This window comes from Apostichopus japonicus, chromosome 15 (assembly GCF_037975245.1).
Source record: "Apostichopus japonicus isolate 1M-3 chromosome 15, ASM3797524v1, whole genome shotgun sequence".
Taxonomy (NCBI): domain Eukaryota; kingdom Metazoa; phylum Echinodermata; class Holothuroidea; order Aspidochirotida; family Stichopodidae; genus Apostichopus; species Apostichopus japonicus.
In genome coordinates this window covers 23,181,769-23,204,058 of record NC_092575.1, presented here as the reverse complement: position 1 = coordinate 23,204,058, position 22,290 = coordinate 23,181,769, and the positions used below count along the sequence as shown (strand labels likewise).

At 37.3% G+C, this 22,290-nt stretch overlaps 2 protein-coding genes across 3 annotated transcripts in view; one reads left to right on the top strand and one right to left on the bottom strand.

Annotated features, from left to right (window-relative positions):
* Nucleotides 1-22,290, top strand: part of LOC139980529 (uncharacterized) — a 290,788-nt gene that overhangs the window by 172,553 nt on the left and 95,945 nt on the right. The gene's annotated exons all lie outside the window — the stretch shown is intronic.
* Nucleotides 5,901-22,290, bottom strand: part of LOC139980891 (transducin beta-like protein 2) — a 53,018-nt gene continuing 36,628 nt past the window's right edge. The window contains exons 11-12 of one of the 2 annotated variants that reach the window (XM_071992896.1): nucleotides 15,325-15,511; nucleotides 5,901-8,452 (exon numbers count right to left, since the gene is read on the bottom strand). In XM_071992896.1, coding sequence (XP_071848997.1) covers nucleotides 8,407-8,452; nucleotides 15,325-15,511 — 233 coding nt within the window. In that variant the 3' untranslated portion in view covers nucleotides 5,901-8,406. The remainder of the gene's footprint in view (nucleotides 8,453-15,324; nucleotides 15,512-22,290) is intronic. The other variant, XM_071992895.1, reaches the window with a different exon arrangement.

Genomic DNA, 22,290 nt, shown 5'->3' with positions numbered 1-22,290 from the left:
ATTTTTCAAATATATATCTCAGCAATGGATATCTGACGCCGGTATCATTTTGATGGTAATTAGAGTGCCCATTTTTCATACATTTAAAGTGTTCTTTGTTTCTTGTTATTTAAAACAAAATGTATCTTTTTGTTGAGAAATTAAGAAAAATGTAATTAGAATGTATCGCCTTGTTGAAAAAACATCCATATATTTGAATTTAGGGTTCAGCATGCACATAGGTTCAATTTGTGGTTTCCCCTCAAATCAAGTCACATACCCCACTGCAGCCGTTCGTTGTTTGTACCTCTCCCCCTCCTCACATTTATAACCCTCTTATGTCGATCCCGATTGGTACCCTGTTAAATGCATCTTTACAAGGAGCGGAATACCTTTCAGGTTAAACTTGAGCCTTAGCTTCAATGTTTTGAATATAACATGATAATAGCTTATCAACCATGGGAATCGTTGAAGATTGGTTTTAAATCACCAAATATTTTAGTAAGTCTGAGGATATAGTCACACATGCTCAAATTTCAACATGCATTTTACTGCCACTTTAAAAGTAATTATCGGCACTGAGAAAATTTCATTGCCCTTTTCAAACCTCTTAGTGCCTGGTATAATAATACTGAGGACCGGAGAGTACTTTTGAAACTACTGGTATCCTTAAGCATGCTAATATTTGGGGCCAGTAGTGGTAACCTTATATTTAGTAAAGCTTCACAAAGCTTCACAACTCATTATTTCATAAAACATCAGGACCGTTTCTGAGTTTCAAATCGTGCGATATTTGCCCCTTTCTTAAAAAAAAAAAAAAAAATCCCCGCTCTAATAATAAACAATAATTTGATGATCCACGAATGTCCGTCTGTTTGTGTGTTTTCAATGGTTGTCCGTCTGTTTGTTGTACAACTTGAAAGTTTTGCTAAGCTCGAAAAAATGTACTTATTTTCTTTAACTTTCATACCTTCAAATTATGTCAGTATATATAAACAAAAAAAATGAGAAAAACAAAAAGTATGCCTTTACGACATGTTTTTCATATGCTAGTTCCTTTGACAGCCGTATATATGTAGACACGAGAATATATATATACGTCTCACATCAGTCGTAATTAAAACGATCAAGCAAAACATTTGTCTTTCGGCAAATCCCAAGGTGGTCTCTCAGGAAGTTGTCAAGAGTTGGGCTTCGTGTTTAAGGGCACCTACGAGATCACTTGTGGTTGTAAACTTTGACAACCCAGGAGAGTATACTTTTAAGATTTGAAGCAAATTAAAAGAAAAACAAGATTATGTAGCTATACAAAACAAAGAACGCAGCGGCCTTTTGGACATTGGTAGAATATTTTAATAAAATTAAGGAACCAAACGAAATCTAGTTTGAATGGGTTTTTTTGTCATCAGGTGAAATTCCCACTTATATGTAATTGACGTTGAGTCAGACTGAAGAACGTGGTTTTAAATTCTCTTTTCATCTTTTACATCTTTCTCATAAGTTCTCTTTTTTCATCCAAAGTTTTTTCTTTATCAGATTTAATGTTTTACTGCAGACATAACTAACTCGACGGCTATAGATGTCCTTGACATAATCCTACGTTATATTTCATTAGTTATCTTAAATTCCTGTGCTGGTTGTGGAAGCTTATTAACATGTCAAGCTGCGTTAAGTGAATAATAGAACAATATTGAAGCAGGGTGGTAATATTCCCAGCCATCCCTACTCAGAACGGTAGCTGGGTTTCTCTTTTTAAGGGGTGGGGGAGGGGGACATATTTTTCTAAGAGGTAGGCAGAACATATTGTTCTTTAACATAATATGACATTTCTCTTCTTTTTTGAGGGGGTTGAAGCGGATATGTGGGGGGGGGGGGGGGGTACGCCATTGTTCCTACTCCTCGAACAGTCCCTCGTGACGTCCCCACTCTGACGTAAGAGACATTATACCACACCGTCTGACCACTTTCTCAAACATTGAGGGAAGTGAAGGCAGCCCTTTCAACATAACTGATTTCCAACCGTGGATAGTGAACCCCCCCCCCCCACAATAAAAAAAAAACACCATTCACAACTTAGAAATACCAACTCTATGGAAGACCGCAATCTTCATCTATCGTATTCCAATTTAATATTACATGCATTTAACGTGACGGAATTTTTTTAAATACATTTTCTTCATTATATCAAATTAGGGTAAAATGATTGTTTAATGAGTTCTCTTTGAAAAAGATGAAAGAAAAACAGGTTGAATATGAAAGGTTTTACCCTCACATGGGAAAAATGATATCACAGCCCCCCCCCCCACCCCGGTCCTCTGAATGACACGACGTTTGAGCCACGACATCTCCCAAACTGAGATAACAGTTTCGTTTGTATTCGGGTGAGTTGTCTATAGCATTATACAAAGTATTGGACTGTTAGACTCGCTTACAGATGTTCTTTGGAGTTGCTTATCAACACATTCCCAACCTTGTAACAGTCAACGTTTTTATCCTAGAGAAAATTATCTTTGTCAAACAATGATTTTCTGTTGAATTGTTTGCACTGGGGGCCATAAGAGAGCTTCCCTGTTTTCAATTTAACGTTGAACGAAAACATTACTTCTTTTAATTTGCTCTGCGAGGGATAAAGTAAAACAGTGTTAAAAACTCAAGAAAACTATACAATCGACAGAAAGCCATATTATTTCACCTGCCGTGCGTTTGCAACTGATTTTAAGACATATTTAAAACAAAAATTAGCTTTTTTGATAAACTAATAATCCATTTCACCAACTCAATTCAAATTAAGTTACAATTGTTTTATATATTTTTTATTCTTTTGAGTGTTAAAGCTCCTTAAGGCGACGGCAGACGTAAAGTGCAAATTGCAGGCAGATCTTGTCTGGCGATTTGAATCTACATTAAGAAGTAATAAAAAGGGGCGAAGGAGAGAGAGAGAGTTTAGTAATATTTCGAAGAGGAATAATTAGCTCGTTGGGACGAGAGAAAGATGAGAATCAGAGACAAATTGTTCGCACATTAATTTGACAGTTATCAGAACTGATCAATATGACTGCTATAATTCCTTAAGGCGCATGCGTCGAGATGTTAGCAATTTCTTTCTGCTCCCCCCCCCCCTTTTTTTAATGTCATCCTTTTTGTGCGCTCGTGAAATGTAATATTTACGGATTTTTCGATTGGGGATTCTCGAGTTGGCATTATCAGTAATTTTGTTTCCATTTTGTGAGTTCATTGTTTAAAGTCCTTCAGATTATTTTGTAACGTAATGTTCTTGATGAGCTCGTGAACATCACTACATACCGCCAGTCATATAAAAGTCATCGGGAATGAATCTTGGCCGGGTCGTTTTTAAAAACTTTGCATCCACACTTGCCAGGGTCTTACAACTGTTAAAACTTTTCAAAGCGTTTCAAATAACATAATAATATCATTTGTAGTTGCATTGATTCTTTGGGGCAGCTAAAATCTAACTTCGTAAAGCTACAATTTGTTAGAATCAAGTGAATTCGTTTATTAGACTGAATTATTTCATTTGTTAAAAAAAAAAATTGTTTGTGTTTTAATTTGCAGATTTTTTAAATTTTAATAAGCAGATTTGGATATATTGGGTAAGTTTTTTGGCATGCTTTGCCATTGCCATGATTAAAATGGTCAGGGTGTAGTACCCCCCCCCCCGAGCAGGCCTGACGGCAGAGGTAGGGGCTACAGGACAGGAAACGAGCTTAATTAGGGGGCCAGGTAATATTTGAAAATGTACACTCATTTTCATTATACTTAAGCAAGGGTGAAGACTTCAAACCTGGCTCTCGGTGACACATTCTTCCCTTAGAGTTTCGAAGACCTCTCATCTAGCAAAATTGGTGTCTAAGACAGTACTGTTTCGTCAAGCAACCCCTCCCCCCCCAACTTATACCTTCCCCTCTGTCTACTTCAAAATGTCAAATTAAAATTTCTTCCTTCGATTTAAACAGGAAACCCACAAACATGACATGCCACCTACATTCTTCGCTACACGTAACATCTTTATATGGAAAAGCATAGCTGCCTCTCACGTAAATCCCACATAAACAAGACTTCTGTAATTAAATCGATATCCGTTCTACGTAAATTCGAGACTATTTTTTCTTTCCTACTTTTTGTTTCAGCCAGACTTCCCATACCCTTGTAATACGTCAAACATGATAACTTATTCAGTACAGGTTTCCTAACCTTTAAGAATTAACAGCATTTAAAGTAGTCGGATAAGAAAGTTAGATGTGGTTTAGCTATCTTTCGATCCCTCACCTTTCTCTTACCTCCAAATGACTTTACCAGGATCAACTGTGAAGGGAGGCAACTGAGGCGATACTGATTATCATCACAGACTAAAGCAACAAGAGTGATGGACATGTTTAGTTCGGATTTCTGATCGTGACTAATACAGGTAGATGCCGCCAAAAATCGGAATAAAATATGGATATAGACTTAGGAAACACATGATCTGTCGCCCGGCACTGCAGACAAATACACTTCCGAAGATTTGACGGATTATGCGGTAAAATACACAAAATCAAGCTTAATAAACCAGCACTGTCGTGGCGTGCATCCATATTTAGAACGTGGTCGAGGGGAGGGTAGGGAGACAGGGTGGGAGGGGGGGGGTGTCATGACACACTTCCTCTTGAGGGCGTTGTGGTCAAGTGGTTAAGGCAGTGGACTTGTGATCTATGGATTACAGGTTCGAGCCCTGGCCAGATCATTACGTTGTGTCCTTGGGCAAGGCGCTTTATCTCCATTGCCTCTCTTCACCCAGGTGTATAAATGGGGACTTGCGAGGTAACTTGTAAATATAGTTGTTTGCGCCGGTTTGTGGCTGCACCCTATGGGAAGTCCCCCGGGGGACACGTGGTTGTGGTGCACTGTGGTGCCCCAGGAGAGATTGATTGAATTGTGCACAATTTGGTGTGTAGCCTGTGTAGGTGTGACAAGTTACCAATGACCAGGGTTAAGTTGTAAAGTCGTGTGAGAGGGCCTTGGCCCTGAACAAGACTATAAACCTAAAATTATAAATTATTATAAATTATATAATTCCCCTTGGGACGGATGCTTTCTCTGCCCGTCGCTGTCCATACGCCTATGACAAACAGTTAATGACTCATCTATGTGTAGATACTAATATTAATATACATCGGCTGTGGCGTCATTTCATTTTGTGAATTATTCGGTGATAACAGACATAACTGTTTTCTTCCACAAATAAAACCATTAGGACAATGGCGACAGTAGCGGGGACCATGTCCATCCCCTCACCGACCCCCCTCCCAACACATTCATCTTCTGTCGGAGAAAAACGTTAATTCGGGGGATTTTCAGATTCATTCGGGAAGAATTAAAAATCTTGCCTTTGCACCCAATGAAAGGTCTCAGAATGCACTATTTGACTCAACTGTGAGATTTCCCTGGGGGAGGGGGGACCCACAGGGGTCTTACATGGTAGTCAGCTTCAATGATCCCAGGGTCCATATGACCTCCTTTACGAAATCCGGATCTGCTTCTGTCCCTTTGAAAAAAAGGAAGTTTCTGCCCCTCCGTATATCAGTTGGGGTTTTTTAAGGGATTTTTCCCCCTCCCCCAAATAACAATTCTGTGCAAGCACTGGATCATAGCTAATGAAAACTGTAGTAAAGAATATCAGTCAACGATCACCCACTCAATCAATCAATCAGTCAATGGTGGTCAGTTGTGATCATGTCACTAACTTCCCCCCCCCCTAAAAACAAAAAAAAACAACCCAGTACAGCTCAGGAAATAAGATGTATCGGTTGTGAATGACGTCAGTGATTTTGTGCAACTTCCATCTCAAAGAAACGAGTGGATGATTTGAATAATTATCTGGACGAGAAGGAAACAAACAGTAATACAATAAAGAAAACAAATACAAGGAAAATTGTTGATATTTCATTTATTTCTTATCAATTGCAGAAAAAGAAAACTTGGCACCCACTTGAACTTAAACAGCATTGTTCTTGCAGTAAGCCACAGCCAGCTATGTTTAAGAATTGACAAAAATAAGAAAAGCCTTTTACCTAAGTATTTTTTTTGTTGAATTTTATTTCATTAAGGTACAGAAGAAATTAGGTTACTGGCAAAATGACCAACTGACCACATGTAACATACTGACAAATTCAACTTCCCTTTAAGACCCAAAAAATTATGAATAAAAATTATTCGATTTAAAATTTTGAATTTCAATCTCAATGATCTGGCTCATCACTGGAAGAATTTGCATAAATTTGCATCTGCTTTCATACTTAAGGTAATCTTCAAACCATGTTTTCTACTTTTGTGTGAGATCCATTCCTTGATAAATTATTTCTCAAGCGTCATCATCATCACAGCTCAAAGTCTGTAAAAGTCAAACTCTACATCAATCTGGGCATTTCTTAAAAATTCTCCATTCCACCCAAGCAATCCCATTTTCTTCCATTTTATGTCGCATATTTTCATTTAATGGTTTGAAAAATCGCTGAATTATATTAGTAACATTCTGGTTGTATCCAAAATCGGATATCTCAAGGATGACATGAAGGATGACATTAATGTCTTACCATTCAACATCCATCGTAAAATGTCAGGTTATTACATTTTCACATTTGGCCTACAAATCCTAAAAACCCTAGATTTGGGGCTTTATGCTGTTTTCAAGAGTGTAACCTTGGCAATGCGAGTCGAGGTTATTATCATTATTATTGAGGATACAGTTACTAAAGTGAACGAAAAAAAGTAAATGCAAACGAGACAAGGAAATAAGACATTTTGTTCTTACACTTGAATGTTAAGGTGATAAAGGAAATGAATTATGTTTTCTTGCAGTGAAATGCTCTGCTTCAAAGTGGGACAAGGCCCTTTGTCACAACAAATTACCTGTCGCTGGGTTAAACCGACCAGAAGAAGTGAAATGAAATTCTAAAAAGAGTGGAAAGTTATCACTCTTTAATTCAATTTCAAAACAGGCAACATATGACCGCCATCCATAGACATTTATTGACTGTCTTGATATGATAGAGTCATTTCAACATTGAATATTGACAACCACAATTGTTTTCTTTGTTTTTTTAAAACTTTTTGTTTTTTTAAATGGCCGACATTTTTCTATGGATCTAAAAACTTCTATGGGAATGTATTCATATTAAAAGGGTAATTTAAATTTAAAATATTGACAAACATTATTCCTGGTTCCTGATTGGCAAAGCCAACTTATTTTGGGATACACAATCCTTTAGTATATTAAATATGCCAATGCTAATAAAGTTATCCAATGAATGAAATAAGGAATTTTTTGGGGGATAGAAAATCGGTATTTGAAATTCGAATACTGGCAAATCATATTTCATTGAATTTTAAATTATTGCAAAAGGAGCAGGCCATACCACAGTATGAACTAACATTTCAACAAATCTTACATAGGCTTCCACAGGAAACCTGAACAAGGCACCTTGCAAACTCTTCCTGATTAAAAATCCTTGTGTAACCCTCGGTCATGATTGGCCAATGTTTCAAACTAAATGACAACAATATGTATTGAAGGAATTTGATGACAAAGAGAATGACTTAATTATGCATTGATAATTGTCCTAGATACACTGGATACTAGCATTCCTTGCATCAAATGTTGTTGCATTAAACTAGATCCTGAAATTTGTTTATATTTTGTTTTCATTTTCTAGCAGTCAAATTTTAAAACATGTTTCCATTTACTTGACTTTTAGAATTCTATAAAGGTGTGTATGAAGAGCTGTTACATCTCGAAATGCAAATGTGCCCATCTGAAACAAAAAATGAAGAACTAACATACAGTGTGGTTTCTCTAAGTAGATTCATACAAGGCACAACAGTGTGTACAGTATGTTGTTTCAGCATCATACTCACATGGTGCATTGAGAATTATTACTATAATGATTAATAACTATGGAATTCTGTTATCCCCTCACCAAGTTTTACTATCCTATCCATGTTTGGAAGTTTTACTGCCATCGCTGGAATTGTGACTTTCTCCCGAAAAAAGAAGATTTTTCAGTCAGAAGTGTCCTTTACGTGTAATTTGATCATCGATTTAAAGAGCGGGAAAATATATTACAGCGGCCTTTAGCATATCTTGCAAGCTATTTAAATATAAAAGTTAGAGAATTACAAGAATGGGAGCCCCCCAAAAAACACAAAAGAAACATTTCCCTGAGATTTCAATGTTTCTATTAAAACCTACAACTTTGTATCATGATGTGAAATACCTTATGTAAGAGAAATGAAAGTTATAAATAACTCCTTTGAGGTTGCCATAGTAACTGTTTATTTTCTGACAGGAGAGATGCTGTTGATTGAGATATCTCGACACAGATTTCTGCGACAAAGGCAATCTGATGGTTTGAAGAATGCACCGCGATGTTATCACGGCTCCGGGCTTGTATTTCCCAGAATCTCATCCAGAGTTTCCCTGAAAACAGCAGCAAGGAGAGGAAACAATTAAATTTATCAAAATATAATTTCGGGTGAAATTTGTAGTTATTATCAATATATATCAAAGTTATGGTTTTCAATTGTTCGTGCAAAGAAGAAAAGAAGCTCATTTTGCTAGGTTCAATTTTCAGCGAGTGTCCAAAGTACAACGAAAGGTTTAAAAACTCACTCCTTCCTCTTTTTTATCCCAAGGCAAGAATCTGCAAAATTTTGTCAATTACTATAACATACATAAAAGCATCCAGGCGACAAAATGATGTGGGATCCCGATCAAATTTGTGAAATGATTGGCTCATTTACCTTCAATTGGTGAGTATAATCTATTACAAAGAGGGAATCTTATGCCTCATAAATTTTAATTTTGAGTAAGAGTATAAACTGACAATCAATTGCCAAAAAAAAAAAAAAAAAAGACTTTAAGACATATTACAGTACTGTACACTACTCAAAACAGCTTGTACTGACTTTCACTTTAGCCTTGGCTTTCAAAGTTGAAATGGTGAACCTATTTAGGATAACCAGATCAAAATCTGGAGTGTCCCCAGAGAGTTCGGAAGACGAGATGAGATCGCAGATATTTGCGGAAAAATTGTAGAAAAAACCTTACGTTTACAGTAAATTATTTTAAAAAGTCGGAAACTAACACACAATTTGACAAGTAATATCCGTTAAACAAAGGTGATCATGGGTTATCCTCCTGCCATGCAATTAAGACCCCTTCCCCAGCCACGATATCCGACACTGGACGGTCGTCCACATGATGGTGCAAAGAGGAGTCACCAAGCAAAATCACCAAGCAAAATCAAGTCACCAAGCAGGGGAGTCACCAAGCAAAATCAAAGAATACCAGAGCACTACAGTATGTAAACTTAACTTAAAGGCAATGAAGAATCGCCCCAAACCGTGTGCCGCCCTCAGAAAAAAGTTAACTTTCCGTTGCTTGCGAGTGAAGTTTTTTCTTGTCGCTACAAAATGCAGACAGTAATGAAACGTGATACCTTGTTATCTTTTATATGGAACTGAGATGTCCATTGCTGCTATGTTCACTGTGTTGTGGGTATTGACCGTAGCTGTATGTATTGACTATACACTAGTGTCTAATTACCAAGGGTAGCTAGCTGTCTGTGTATTTTCTGGGATCGATGGTGGTGTCTAACACTTCTGTTACACCTCATTCGAACCTAGGTCAGATTACCGGCATCAGACGTTTCTTTTTAGCGCGAGTCTTCACTTCCTTTTAAGTACAGTAATTCTTGATCTCAACACATATCTTTTCATGCCCAAATGTAATTTTGAATGGTGGGGAAACACAACATTTTTCAATCAGAACGAAATGCTGTGTTTTAGTTTCTTGTACTGTAACATAGTTAAAATTGCCCCCTCAATAAACAAACAAAAATGAAACGGCAAAAGTCCCATGCCTATTAAATACAAATGTATCCCTTAATATGTTAGTATAATGCTTCCAACACCTGCTAGACTGAATCAACCGTCTATTTCACATTCTGTCACTGCCTATTACTGCTCTAAATATACTGTAAGAAGGAGTAGCAATTTGTTGCCAATGCTGGAGTTAAGTTAAAAAAAGAGTAAAACACTATTTTGAATTGATTGCACAAGTTTCTTTATAAAAAAAGAAAGAGAAAAGATTGCAGTATGTAAAACGATAATAACACCATATTTTTGGATTAAGCATTTCTTCTAATAAAAATTTATCAACTAGTACCCTGTTCATAAAAAGTACCCACCCCCCATGCCACCTTCCTCCATCCTTTATCAAGGTGAAAATTCCTTTAGGGAATCTCAAAAAACCAATTAAAATCAGCCTGTTTTTACCTACACATACTCAGAATTTGATACTAGTTATAAGCCATCATCTAAGTCTGCTTGGAGAGTTAGATCATCTTAAATTTCCTTGAAAGCCACATCGGCGTTGAACATTTAGTTCCACTGTTCATAGAGAAGTTTGAAACAATGTGTCCACAACCTTTCGATACATGCTAGCTAGTCACAGAGTGAAACATTCCGCCTACGTTAGTCACGTGAGGGCCTGGGAGAACATCTTCCCAACATCCACTTTTCCATCCTTCAGCGACTGTATAGGACCTTAATTACTGGTGCATGTGACTCCCAGGGTAGGCCTACATTTTAAAACCCCAGAGGACTTTAAAAGCCGAGAGACATGCCCCTGACCTCCATCCTCCTCAGGAGAGATTGTTCCCGCTGCTGGTTGACTCTTGGTGATCTTGTATCCAACGATACGATGATACGGTTGGAATGTTTTCCTTCAATAGAATCTGACTTTTATAATTCAAGGAGTGATAAGGGAGGAGGAGGAGGAGGGAGGTAATGTTATCGTCGTGGCAACATTCTATGCACTAGATACTTGCCATGTGTGAAATAGATTTGGAAAGTCAAATCAAGATATTGTTGCAGTGGAGTGTGTTATCCAATTCTGTGTATCTTGTTTTGTTTATACAGAACAGACAGACAGACACCAAAAGTAACAACAAAAAAATAATCTGATTCAGGGCATGAGGAAAAGAAAGAAAAGAAAAGAGAAAAAGATGTTACATTTTGACAGAGACTTAGCATATGACAGAAGGCTTAATTAATCTATCCGATACATCAGAATGTCAGCCTGTTGTTTGGTCGTTGTGGAGACAAGACATACAAAGTATTTCTCAACACAGAGTGTACGTCACGCACGAGACGAAACATAAAGTGCAATAAACGGAGCAGCAAAATAAATCTACGGGATGGTCAACTTTGTAGTTTTATGCGAATAAGTTTTACTTCGAGTCAAATGTGTAATACTTTTGTATCCCTTTGTGTGTTTTAAGTGAAGAAGTTATATTACACTAAGAACTACTATATGACCATATTAATTACAGTACTGCATATACATGTACTGTATATGGGTGACTGTGTTTTGTAAAAATAAGACATTTTGGACAAACTCTTTTCAGGTGTTTTATACTGATCAAATTGTACTACCGGTGGCCTAAGGGAGAGGGTCAGGAAAGGGGAGGGGAATTCCAAAACAGATGATAAAAGTAGGCTAACACAATTAATGGTTCTCCACGCAGTAAGGGGAGGGGCACGGGAAGGGGATGGGGATGGGAAAAGTGGGAGGGGAAGGGCTGGAGGAGGAGAAAAGGATGGAGAAACAAAACCTTCTGGCTGGGTCATCTGATAGAATTCTGCAATGTTTCTGTAAGATGCCCAGCTGTTGCTTGATATCATTCATATTGATGAACTATAAAATGCCCATAACAATACCCCCACCCATCTACACCCCACCCCACCCCACCAGCCAGTGTAGTTTTGATTGCAATGACATGTCAACATCAAATGTGCTTGAATTTTTAAAGGTCTCAAAATAAGATTTTGAGGATTTTTGTCTAAATCTACCAAACATCACAATGTGCAATGTACATTCTGATTAGTTTATTTTTTTGGCAAAATTTTTCTACTTGATATCTAAGTTCACATAAGAGCAGAAATAATTCTTCAATTGCAGTAACAAGATTGGCAATGATTTACAGTATGATGCTGATTTTGCTTTAATACCCTTCGCTTCCAAAATACTCCTTTTTCATCTTTTCTTTTAATTCTATTCCTGTTTCTTTCTCTTTTTACCTCGATTTCTATTTACTAAATCCTAACGACAGGCTGCTATCTGCTATCTATATATATAAACATTCCTCCGTAAATATTAAAAAAAAAATTTCTAACCAGATCTATCGTAAAATATCCCATTCCATCGCCCCAAACTGAAAGAAGAGGAGGCTCAACATTGGGGGTTATATATATTTCCTGTACTTGCACACAGCTCAACCGCAAGTCCCAAGTTACCTATTTCAAGGGGGGCCATTGTCAGTAAAGTTTGACAATGTCAGCTCAAAATAAAAGTTAGACACCCAGGAGAAATGTAGAGGATAGTAAATCTCTTAACGCTCACTACGTCTAGATGAGATAATCTTTCGCAATTTCCCGAAAGAAGACAGATCCAATTTTCCCAAACTGACTGCAAAGACATTACGTTCTGCTGAAGCTGCGAGGTAGGAAAGGCACCATTAAAATGGCCTTATAATACGAATAAAACGGATGGAAAAAGGGGAAAAGGGATATACATTGCTCCAACTTTAGCAGTTTGAAAAAAAAACTAAAATCAGGCGAAGGTCAGTTACTGTGATTTCAACCTCTAAACCTACAGGGTTTTAAGGCTCTTTATGCTGAATCTGTTTATGTAAGTAGCATTCACAGTGCAGTAAACAGACCCCATTTATTCACTAAAGGACCTTCAAATATACCACAGTTTTCTTTTCTCTGTCATTCTAAATACACCATATATGTATTGCTGTTGAATTTTGTGCATTCTTATAAAACAAAACTCTGCAAATTGACAACTGCACATACAGGTAATTGCCAGATGAAGATCCATTCATGAGTTTTACTGGGGGTGTATAGTGCTGACATATATCTCCCAGGTATAGTGTGTGATGGATTTGCTATCAATAGCCTCATCATCTCAGGGGCAGCAAGAGGGCAATGACTATAACTATCAATTGTAAAGTTACTGCAGGTAGCTGGAACAGTTAAGGACATCTACAGTAACTGAGTCATAACTCATTCAAGGTTTATGTCCTGATGAGGGCTAAGCAGAGTACACAAGGAATTGAGAAGGTCAGAGACAAAACTTTGTTATGTGCTTTTCAGTTAAGTTGCAATATTATGACTACCTGTAAAATATCCCAACATATACAATATTAGTTTTCTGGTTTAAAAACTTGGGATGTTTGAAACTATACTACAGCGATATTTACTTGGCAATATTTACAGCACTTTAACCATCACAAGCTTGCAATCCCCCGGCCCCCAAACCCACTCCCCCAGCCCCCCGACCTAGCAGTTATCACTACCACCACTTGACTTCCTTCATCCAGGCCAGAAAACTCTCCCACTTTTTCTCAATCTTAGCCAGTTACATGATGGTACTCACCTGCTCACTCAGTATAAGTGCACTAAATATTGTAGCTAAACCAAGTGTAGCAAACAGGCTACAGTAAGTTTCTAATATTTTCATCACCTGATTCTAGGCCCACCGACCTCCTTCATTTCATCACCACAAACAACATGCATCCGTTATGGAGCTTACCTGCCTTCTCCACAAGAGTGTAATACTCTATCTACAAAGCCTGTTGCAAATGGTAAACTGTATGCATGCACATCTAACAATGCAGGCTTATTGATCCTCAGATAACAGATCACAAATCTATAGTCTGCCAATTTGGCAGAATCTATGAAAGAAATTTCTTCAATAATAAGATTTGTTTTATAATGGAGTATAACTTGTGCTGAGAAGCAATGAAGCTTGCCTGCCTCCTCCATAAGAGTGCACTACTCTATCTACAAAGCCTGTTGCAAATTATGGTAAACTGTATGCATGCACATCTAACAATGCAGGCAATATTGATCCTCAGTTAACAGATCACATTCTATGGTCTGCCAATTTTGCAGAATCTATGAAAGAAATTTCTTCAATAATAAGATTTGTTTTATAATGGAGTATAACTTGTGCTGAGAAGCAATGAAGCTTGCCTGCCTCCTCCATAAGAGTGCACTACTCTATCTACAAAGCCTTTTGCAAATGGTAAACTGTATGCATTCACATCTAACAATGCAGGCAATATTGATCCTCAGTTTACAGATCACATTCTATGGTCTGCCAATTTTGCAGAATCTATGAAAGAAATTTCTTCAATAATAAGATTTGTTTTATAATGGAGTATAACTTGTGTTGAGAAGTACAGTAGTAGTTTTCAGTTGCTCGATCTCTCATAAAATAGTGATATTAGGATATAGCAAAGGTGACACTGGCCAAAACAAGATGACAATTTCAAGAATAAATTACCAAAATGTGCATAAACGAGCTATTTTTTAGCTCAAAATTACAACTTTTCAATTTTAACCACTCTATACACACCTCATCAACACATGATTACTGCATTCCCTCTACATAAGAAAAAGAAGTATCCTGTTGTCTTGAATGATTTTGCTCTTTGAATTAACGATGAATAATGAATTAAAAGCCGATTGCAGTCTGCTTTTGTTATGTACAGTAAAGTTTTTTTTAGGCACTTTTATCCTGCAAATATCAAGGACATTTCTACTAATTACTATAAATGGCAGAATGCCTGCAACACACACAGACTGTCTGCATGACTAATGACAAAAATTGCATAAAGTATGTCGTTAGTTAAAAGGTTGACAAATTAACATGAATTAACAACAGAGAGGTACTGTACATTTTGATGTTGCTACGTACAGAGCTCTGTACCTAAGCATATTGTATGACATTGACGCCAGTACATTGACAGCAATGCACGTATGATATAATGTGCTAAACTTAATGTAGGGTGGGTACTGTATATGTACACGTACAGTATGCACCCTCAATGAAGCACTAACTGAGTGTACACACAAGTATTCAATATTGTTGTACATACCAATGGTCAAAAGACCCGATACCTATAATGCATCCATCCAGTGTGTACCCACTTAATTTGGATAGAGGCAAGAGGGTTGGGGGCCAGAGGGATGGGGGGGGCAGAGGGAGGTGCCTCCATATCATCATACCATAATGTTTTATCTATATGTGTGAGGTATATTAATTATTAATTCTGTTTTCATACTCTCACCTGGCCAAGAGGGTTGGGAGACAGAGGGGTGGGGGTGGGGACAGAGGGAGATGACTCCATATCATCATACCACTTGCTAATAATGTTATATCCATATATTTGTGAAGTATATTAATTATTAATTCTGTTTTCATAATGCTCTCACCTGGCCTGCTTGATCTGCAGTTCCAGACGTTCCTTCATTGGTTCACTGGTCGCGGCCTTCAATTTCTGTTCCATCTCCATGATGCTGGCGCGATAGCCGACAACGTTATGGAAGACCCGCAGATGTTTGTCCCCCGCTGTGACCAAGTACCGACCACTTGGATCAAAGCCAATTTGGGATATAACAGCTAGACGGTCAAAATGAAACAAAAGGAAACAATAAATTTTGTTACGGACTTTGCAATCGCACCTGGAGAAATCATTTCTTGACAAAGTATCAGATGATAAACAACCATCAACCCGTTAAGCTCTTTGATATTGTAATTCTTATATCATATCCAAGATTCCCTGGGGTTATCGACTTGAAGGATACGTCCCTTTTTTGGAAAGTGCAGAAAATTATTTGGTGAGAGTTCACTGCATTGGGTACTGTACTGTCAGTTTTGGAGTTCACATATTTTAACATAAATTTACATTTTTAAATATGCTTGTTCAGGAATACAAATCTGTGTATTTATAAACAGTACTCATACAATCGGATAGGGAGGGGGGGGGGGGAAGGAATAAACGAAGAGGGAGCCTTAAAACTACATACTTTTGTACGTAGGAAACAATGTTTTGTTACGGACTAGGAACTTCTTTACAAAAATGAAGCGGAGTATTATAGGAAAAAGGGTAAAATGATCAAAGCGACTCAAAATCCCACACTTAAAATTTAAACCTTTAGCAATACATGCACTGGTATGTACTGTAGTGCTCAGGAGATGGAGGAGGAGTAATAATACCAAAACAGCCTGATCTTGAGAGAACTGTAGTGCAAAGTTCAAGGTCACCATTGGCTTTAATACACAAAGATAAAATAGTACAGTGACTGTGGGTAGACAGGTAAGGTGCGAGTACTAAATACTGTACTTCCTCAGACATTTTGATATCATTGCTGCATCTGAATTTGGCACAAATCAGCAACAGATTATCTCTGTTGGGACCAGAAATACAGATTGAAAAAGATACTGTTCAAAAGTATGGTGAAGGTCACTTATGTAGAGCAAACACTTCCAGATACTTTGGGAGGCAGATGTAATAATCAGTATTGATAAATGCTGTAGAACCTTGCAATGCCATGTTGGCAAAGATGGCCAGTAATAGAATTGCAAAGCCGTACAGTAACTTTTCTACATGGTCTTCTAGATAGGTCAACAGTGTCATTCCCAGCATATGCAAGAACATTCAATGATTAGCAACATTGGCAAACTTTCACAGGCAACTTTCTAGATATATATTTACCCATCTTTCAACAGTTTGCTCACTGAGATATTAATTTTAATGTCATTTGACTGTCTGGAAAATATCAGAGAATCAATCAATCATTAGTCCACATTCAGACAATTTGAATGCTCATTACTTTTAACACTTCGTGGTACAGTAAATACAGATTAAACATTTCAAACAAAGGCCAATTAAGCACTGCTACGTGCTATAAATACACGTTTCATAAGTTCACCTCCGTACATAGATAGACTGTTATGCCACAGACGATACATTCACTTAATACCGTTTTTGCCCCCATGATGCAATACAGCTTACTGAAATCCTATATATCTACCAATCGCTTCTCTTCTTTTACGTTCATTGACCAGTTTGGAAAGCTAACAAATTAATCAATGGCACGTCGGAGGAGGCAGCTGGTGCTTAAAACCAATGTACAAACTGTTGCAACAGTAGACACACATACTCTTACCCCGTAGGGAATGGATAAACCAGAGAGTTAAAAAAAAAAGGACGAAAAAAGAATAAAACAGGAAACAGCTGAAAGGAGAACGAATTTACATCAAATTAACAGCATGAAGAGAATAAGACTTTTGACTAAATTACTAAAGAAGGAAAGTCTGTTTTTATAATCCCTACACATGCCACTCAACCTTTTGTGTATTTTAAGTAGGTAATGTCCCTTGACTGATGCATTAAGTGTAAATATTATGTTCACATAATTGAAAGCACATATTATTGTCAAATTAGGACACACATGTATTCCGAATTAAGCTAATATTTGTCCAACTTTATTTTAATACAAAATTACTTTAACTCTGCAGTTACAGAGCAATAATTTAACAGAGGTACAGCTACTCATCAAATTATATATGTGTGAGTAATGTGACAATTTATTATTCAATGCCAATGTCTGATAAACTGGTCACCATGGGAATAAGAGCTTCTTGTGACACAGAATTTTATGTAAAAGCATAAACCTACAGTACTGACTGGATGGGTGGGGGTGGGGGAAGTGATGTACATAGCATGGTGGGATGGACAGGCATTCTTCAATCATTGGTTTGTCAATTACAAAATAAAGTAACAAAATGAATTGGCTTCATGCCAAGGTGATGTTTTGTTTATATGAAGGTGGTTCTTTAATCTGTTAATTGGATTCCACACCAATTATATAAAGTCTAACAAAACTCCTCACGAGAGCATGTGGAAATAGGTTTAATTTTTATCCTGGCTGAACTACATACTGAACATGTGCAAGAACCCAGTAGTCATTTGTTATGGCTTTCATTTTACACAGGTTCAGCTAAATTTAGATCTGTGACCTGTACCCTCATCTCATCTCTCCCATCCCATTCCCCACCCCCCTCCCTCTCTTTCCTCAAATCTATAACAGCGTCCTCTCTTATTAATGCTTCTGGCAGCCGGCCAGTTTCCACCCTGCAGATTCCAATCTTAACTCATTTCATCCACCTAGAGTATATCCCACATCATTACCTCTTATTACACAACAACCACTATCCCACATACCATGTTTTGTTCTGATAGGGTAAACTTTTTCATGTTTATCTTCAAAATGTCTTCTCCCACTCCACTGACCTCCCCCACCCGACCTCCCCACCCCTGACCTCCCCCCACCTCCCAACCCCACCCCACCCCTCTTCCCATTCCCATCCCCCTCATTCGTTATAGTCTGCTTGCACCAATTTTGTTCATTAAAGTCAACAGTATCACACAGTACACCACTTAGCTAGTCACTGTCAGCCAAGAATACTGCAGCTGAAACGTCCCACTATGAAGGCAAGATAAAAAAAATCTCAAAAAAAACAAAATCTCAAAAAAAAAATTGAAATATGAAACCATAAGAATGCACATACCCTCATGACAAAATAGACAAAAAGTTACATGGCAAAACACGACAGGAATGTTTCACATCAAAGTCAAAAATAAAATTCCTCTTCGACCTTATTGCAATCAGGAAAATTGAGATGAATTTGTCTTCACCTACCCTTGACAATACTGCAACCTTTTCTTCATGCATAAAGTGTACAGACCTACTTTTTAAAGAAATTGAGAAAAAAAATCATGCGTTTGTGTTTCTGTTAAAAAAAAAAAAAATTTACAAGAGCTTGCTCTCTGTTTGACACACGATAAGACTCTGCTGTGTGGATGTATTTTTTGTGTTCTTCTGAGTGTGTTGCAAACTACTTAAGGCATCAAAAAGCTGTGGTCTTAAAATCATTTCCGTGAATTGTTCGAACAGTCTCCCCCGACGATGAAAATCGACTGTGGATTCAGGCCGACATGTACCACCATACATGCCATGAAACCTTTTGTAAGGTTATTTCATCAAGGTGCAGGGATTAAGTTTAATCATTCAGGAAGTAATTTACTGTTCAAATCTTGTGTAGCAGCTAGTTTGGAAGTCTCTAAATTTTGTAAGTTTAGAAAATAGGTATAGTAAGGTTCCTGTGTCAAAAAAAACTGTGCAACATCTTTTCACACTTATTTTAGCAAGATTAGCATTTTTGCAGATTAGCATTTTGCGATGTGATACCTAATACTGTAGATTATTCACTGATCATGAACGGAATTGTCAGTTTGGAAATATTGTAAATTATTACAAATATAGGAAAAATATATTTCAATATTATTTGTAATTTGAATCATTATCAGCAATTTTGTGGCTCATTATCATGACTAGCTAAGAATTCTTTCAAAAAAGTACAAATAAATGCAAGATTTAATGACTTTGGCATTAATTTTCATGAAAAATTGAGAATAATATGGTAAACTGTCTGGACAAAAAGGAAATGTTTCAAGTTGAATGTAAACGATTAATTTGAAACTAATTCAGGCACATTTGGAGAAAATATGTAACAGAATGACTTTTTTGATCATTTGCATGATTATCATTAGCACGTGGCCAGCTTTACTTCAAGACATCTTTTCGTGGGTTCGATAGAAATGTCCGAAAACTGCGACCAAAATGATAAAAAACATTCCATGAAATGGGAATTACAGTAAGGCTATAGATCTGCCATTAATTAACCTAAGTATTGTAATTTCAAGCTCAGAAAAACTGTTGAAAAGTGAAGTAACCAAATTCTCATAGCTGGTTATTCAGCAATTTGTCACAGGATATTACCATCATAATGTAATTCCCAGTCAACAATGCAGGTTGACATATATTGTCTTCCTAGAACTGAACAGGCATACACTATCTTGTAACTTGCAAAGTACAATGCAGTAACACTCATAATTCAACAGTCAGAAGAGGACCCCCCCTTAGTTTTGATCAAGAATTGCAAGCTCATTTTGAAGTTTTGCAAAACAGAAATAATGAAAGGCAGCACAACCAGGATCCACCCAACGCCCGTGCCCCCCCACCTCCCCCTTCCATTCAGCAGATCTCAGAACCATCGAGAGCCCGAACCAATCAAACCGTTGAAAGCAACAGACACAGTACAAAGCTCGTTCTCGCGAGCAACAGGCCACATAGAAAACTCTGTTGGGACTTCTTCGTGATGCACTCTGTTTGAATATTATTAAGCAACTCACTCTTTAATCTTTGTAAGTAAAACTAGCTTTTAATTAAAAGTCTGCATGATCCCAAGGGGTCTACCAATACACAGGATGAAGTTACACTGAGATGAGGGTTACGAGAGTGACAGTCTAAGCACTACTGTACTACTGTAGCATGATCAATGCGCCAGCTCACAGTTCCTGTTACCTAAGGTCCACGGAGTAGACTGCACAGTTTGGAACAACGGCGATGCAGTTAACGGTAGACACGAGGTGATACAAATTAATCATGGATCAATATAAACAGAATTTAGACCAACTGGTGAGCCTCTGAATACATGTGCATACAATACACACCAGATGAGGCTTATAAGTTCCAACAGAAACAGGTTCACAGGGAAATTCTATCAAACCTACAGTTATGTACTCTGTATTACTCACATGTATTATTTAGTCAAGTCTCTAAAGATGGTTCACAATGAAGGCTAAATATCCTATTTTATGACCTAATTCTGCCATTTCCTCCCTGTGAAGAAGACGACGATGCCCATAAAGCGTCCCAGCTCTCACACATGTGCTAAGATTTGTGAGATGAAAGTAATTCAATCTCCCCTTGTTTAACGACCGTTTTACAGCCTGACAGCATCGTATTCCGATTGTACCATTAGAGTTTGAGTTCAGAAATTAATGTCTGGGAATATTACCAAAGCTAGAGACATTTATGTAGAACAGTTGAACTGTCAATGGTTCTAGCTGTTAAAATTGAACTTATGTTATATAATGTGTTACACAGTATCTTGCATTGGGTTGTAACTTATTCACAAAAAGAGAGAAAAAGAGGAAAAAAATGTAGATCATTTTGTCAAATCATGGAAACATCTTGAATATAAAATTATTTGAAAAGTTGCTCAAAATGTACTTTACCTTTAATCATATTAAAACTTTCTAAAATGGATACCTCATCCTGTAGATCCCATAATTCCTTAAAATCCTCAAAATCTACCATTGGCGAGGATCAGGTTAAAACATCATGGGTCATGAAGCAAATGGTCAATTTTGTAAATGAGGGAGGTATAGACCACTGTTCAATTAAATTTAAATGTAGTAAATTGTTGCCCTTTTCTACAAAAGCAGATTGTTTTTTTTTTTTCATTTGGACTTTATAAGACATCTTTTTATGAGGAGCACTGAATCAATACACTGGCCTTGTTCACATTTGAGAATGCAAGGATCAGATCTGATAGAGCAAGGATGATCACCTTTGTAATGTGCATCAGTGCATGGAGCCTTGTGGTACTCGGAATCGGACCCCGCAATCGTCATCTCCCTTCTCGGGAGGATCCTGCCCCTACGAGAGTGATCAAGATTGTACAGTAGCACTGTGGACGCTCTATGGAATTCATGCTACCCTACAGTAGATTCTCCTACTGTACTACCGTGCTTGCCGACTTCACGTCCACATATACTGTATACACAAGACAGTCCGCATTTGGAAGCTGGAGAAGTTGATTTGTTAAGAATCATCAACAACTCAAGATTCAAACTTGAATATGAAATGCTCTTTTGTTCGTTGCATCGATCCAGTCCACCCATTCTCAAAATGTGGACGCCCGTACTGGGTCAGTTTTTATTAACTTCCGGAGGGAAAAGAAGGTCCTCTTTCTGACCTCCCATTCTCAAGATTATGTGAACCACAGGCCACTTTGATCACACAGCATGCATACCCAAGAAAAAAAAAAAAAAAGGTATAGCACTATAATATTTTTTTTTATTATTTATGAGAAATATATTCTAGGTCAACTTGTAACCTTAAGATACTCATAAAAGCATATATAGACACGCGCAAGCTTGACAGATTTCAAGAGTCTTTGCCTCTAGACTTGACACAGCCTTGCGAGGAGAAATTATATTAAAGCAGCACGGTGCATCAAATTCGGTTTACTTGTTCAAAAAAAATTTCAATGCTAAATCAAATCTTCTGACAAATCAGTAGCTTTGGACAGTCAATTTTCATTTCAGGTTATGAGAAGGCTCTTGAAAATTAAACAAATTTTGTTTCGTAAAGACAATGCAAAATTATATATAACTGTGTAAATACTGATACGTGATAATTGGTAAATAAACATTTTTAAGAATCAAGTAAAAAGCATTAATTGCACACCGGCGGAGGTCGTTT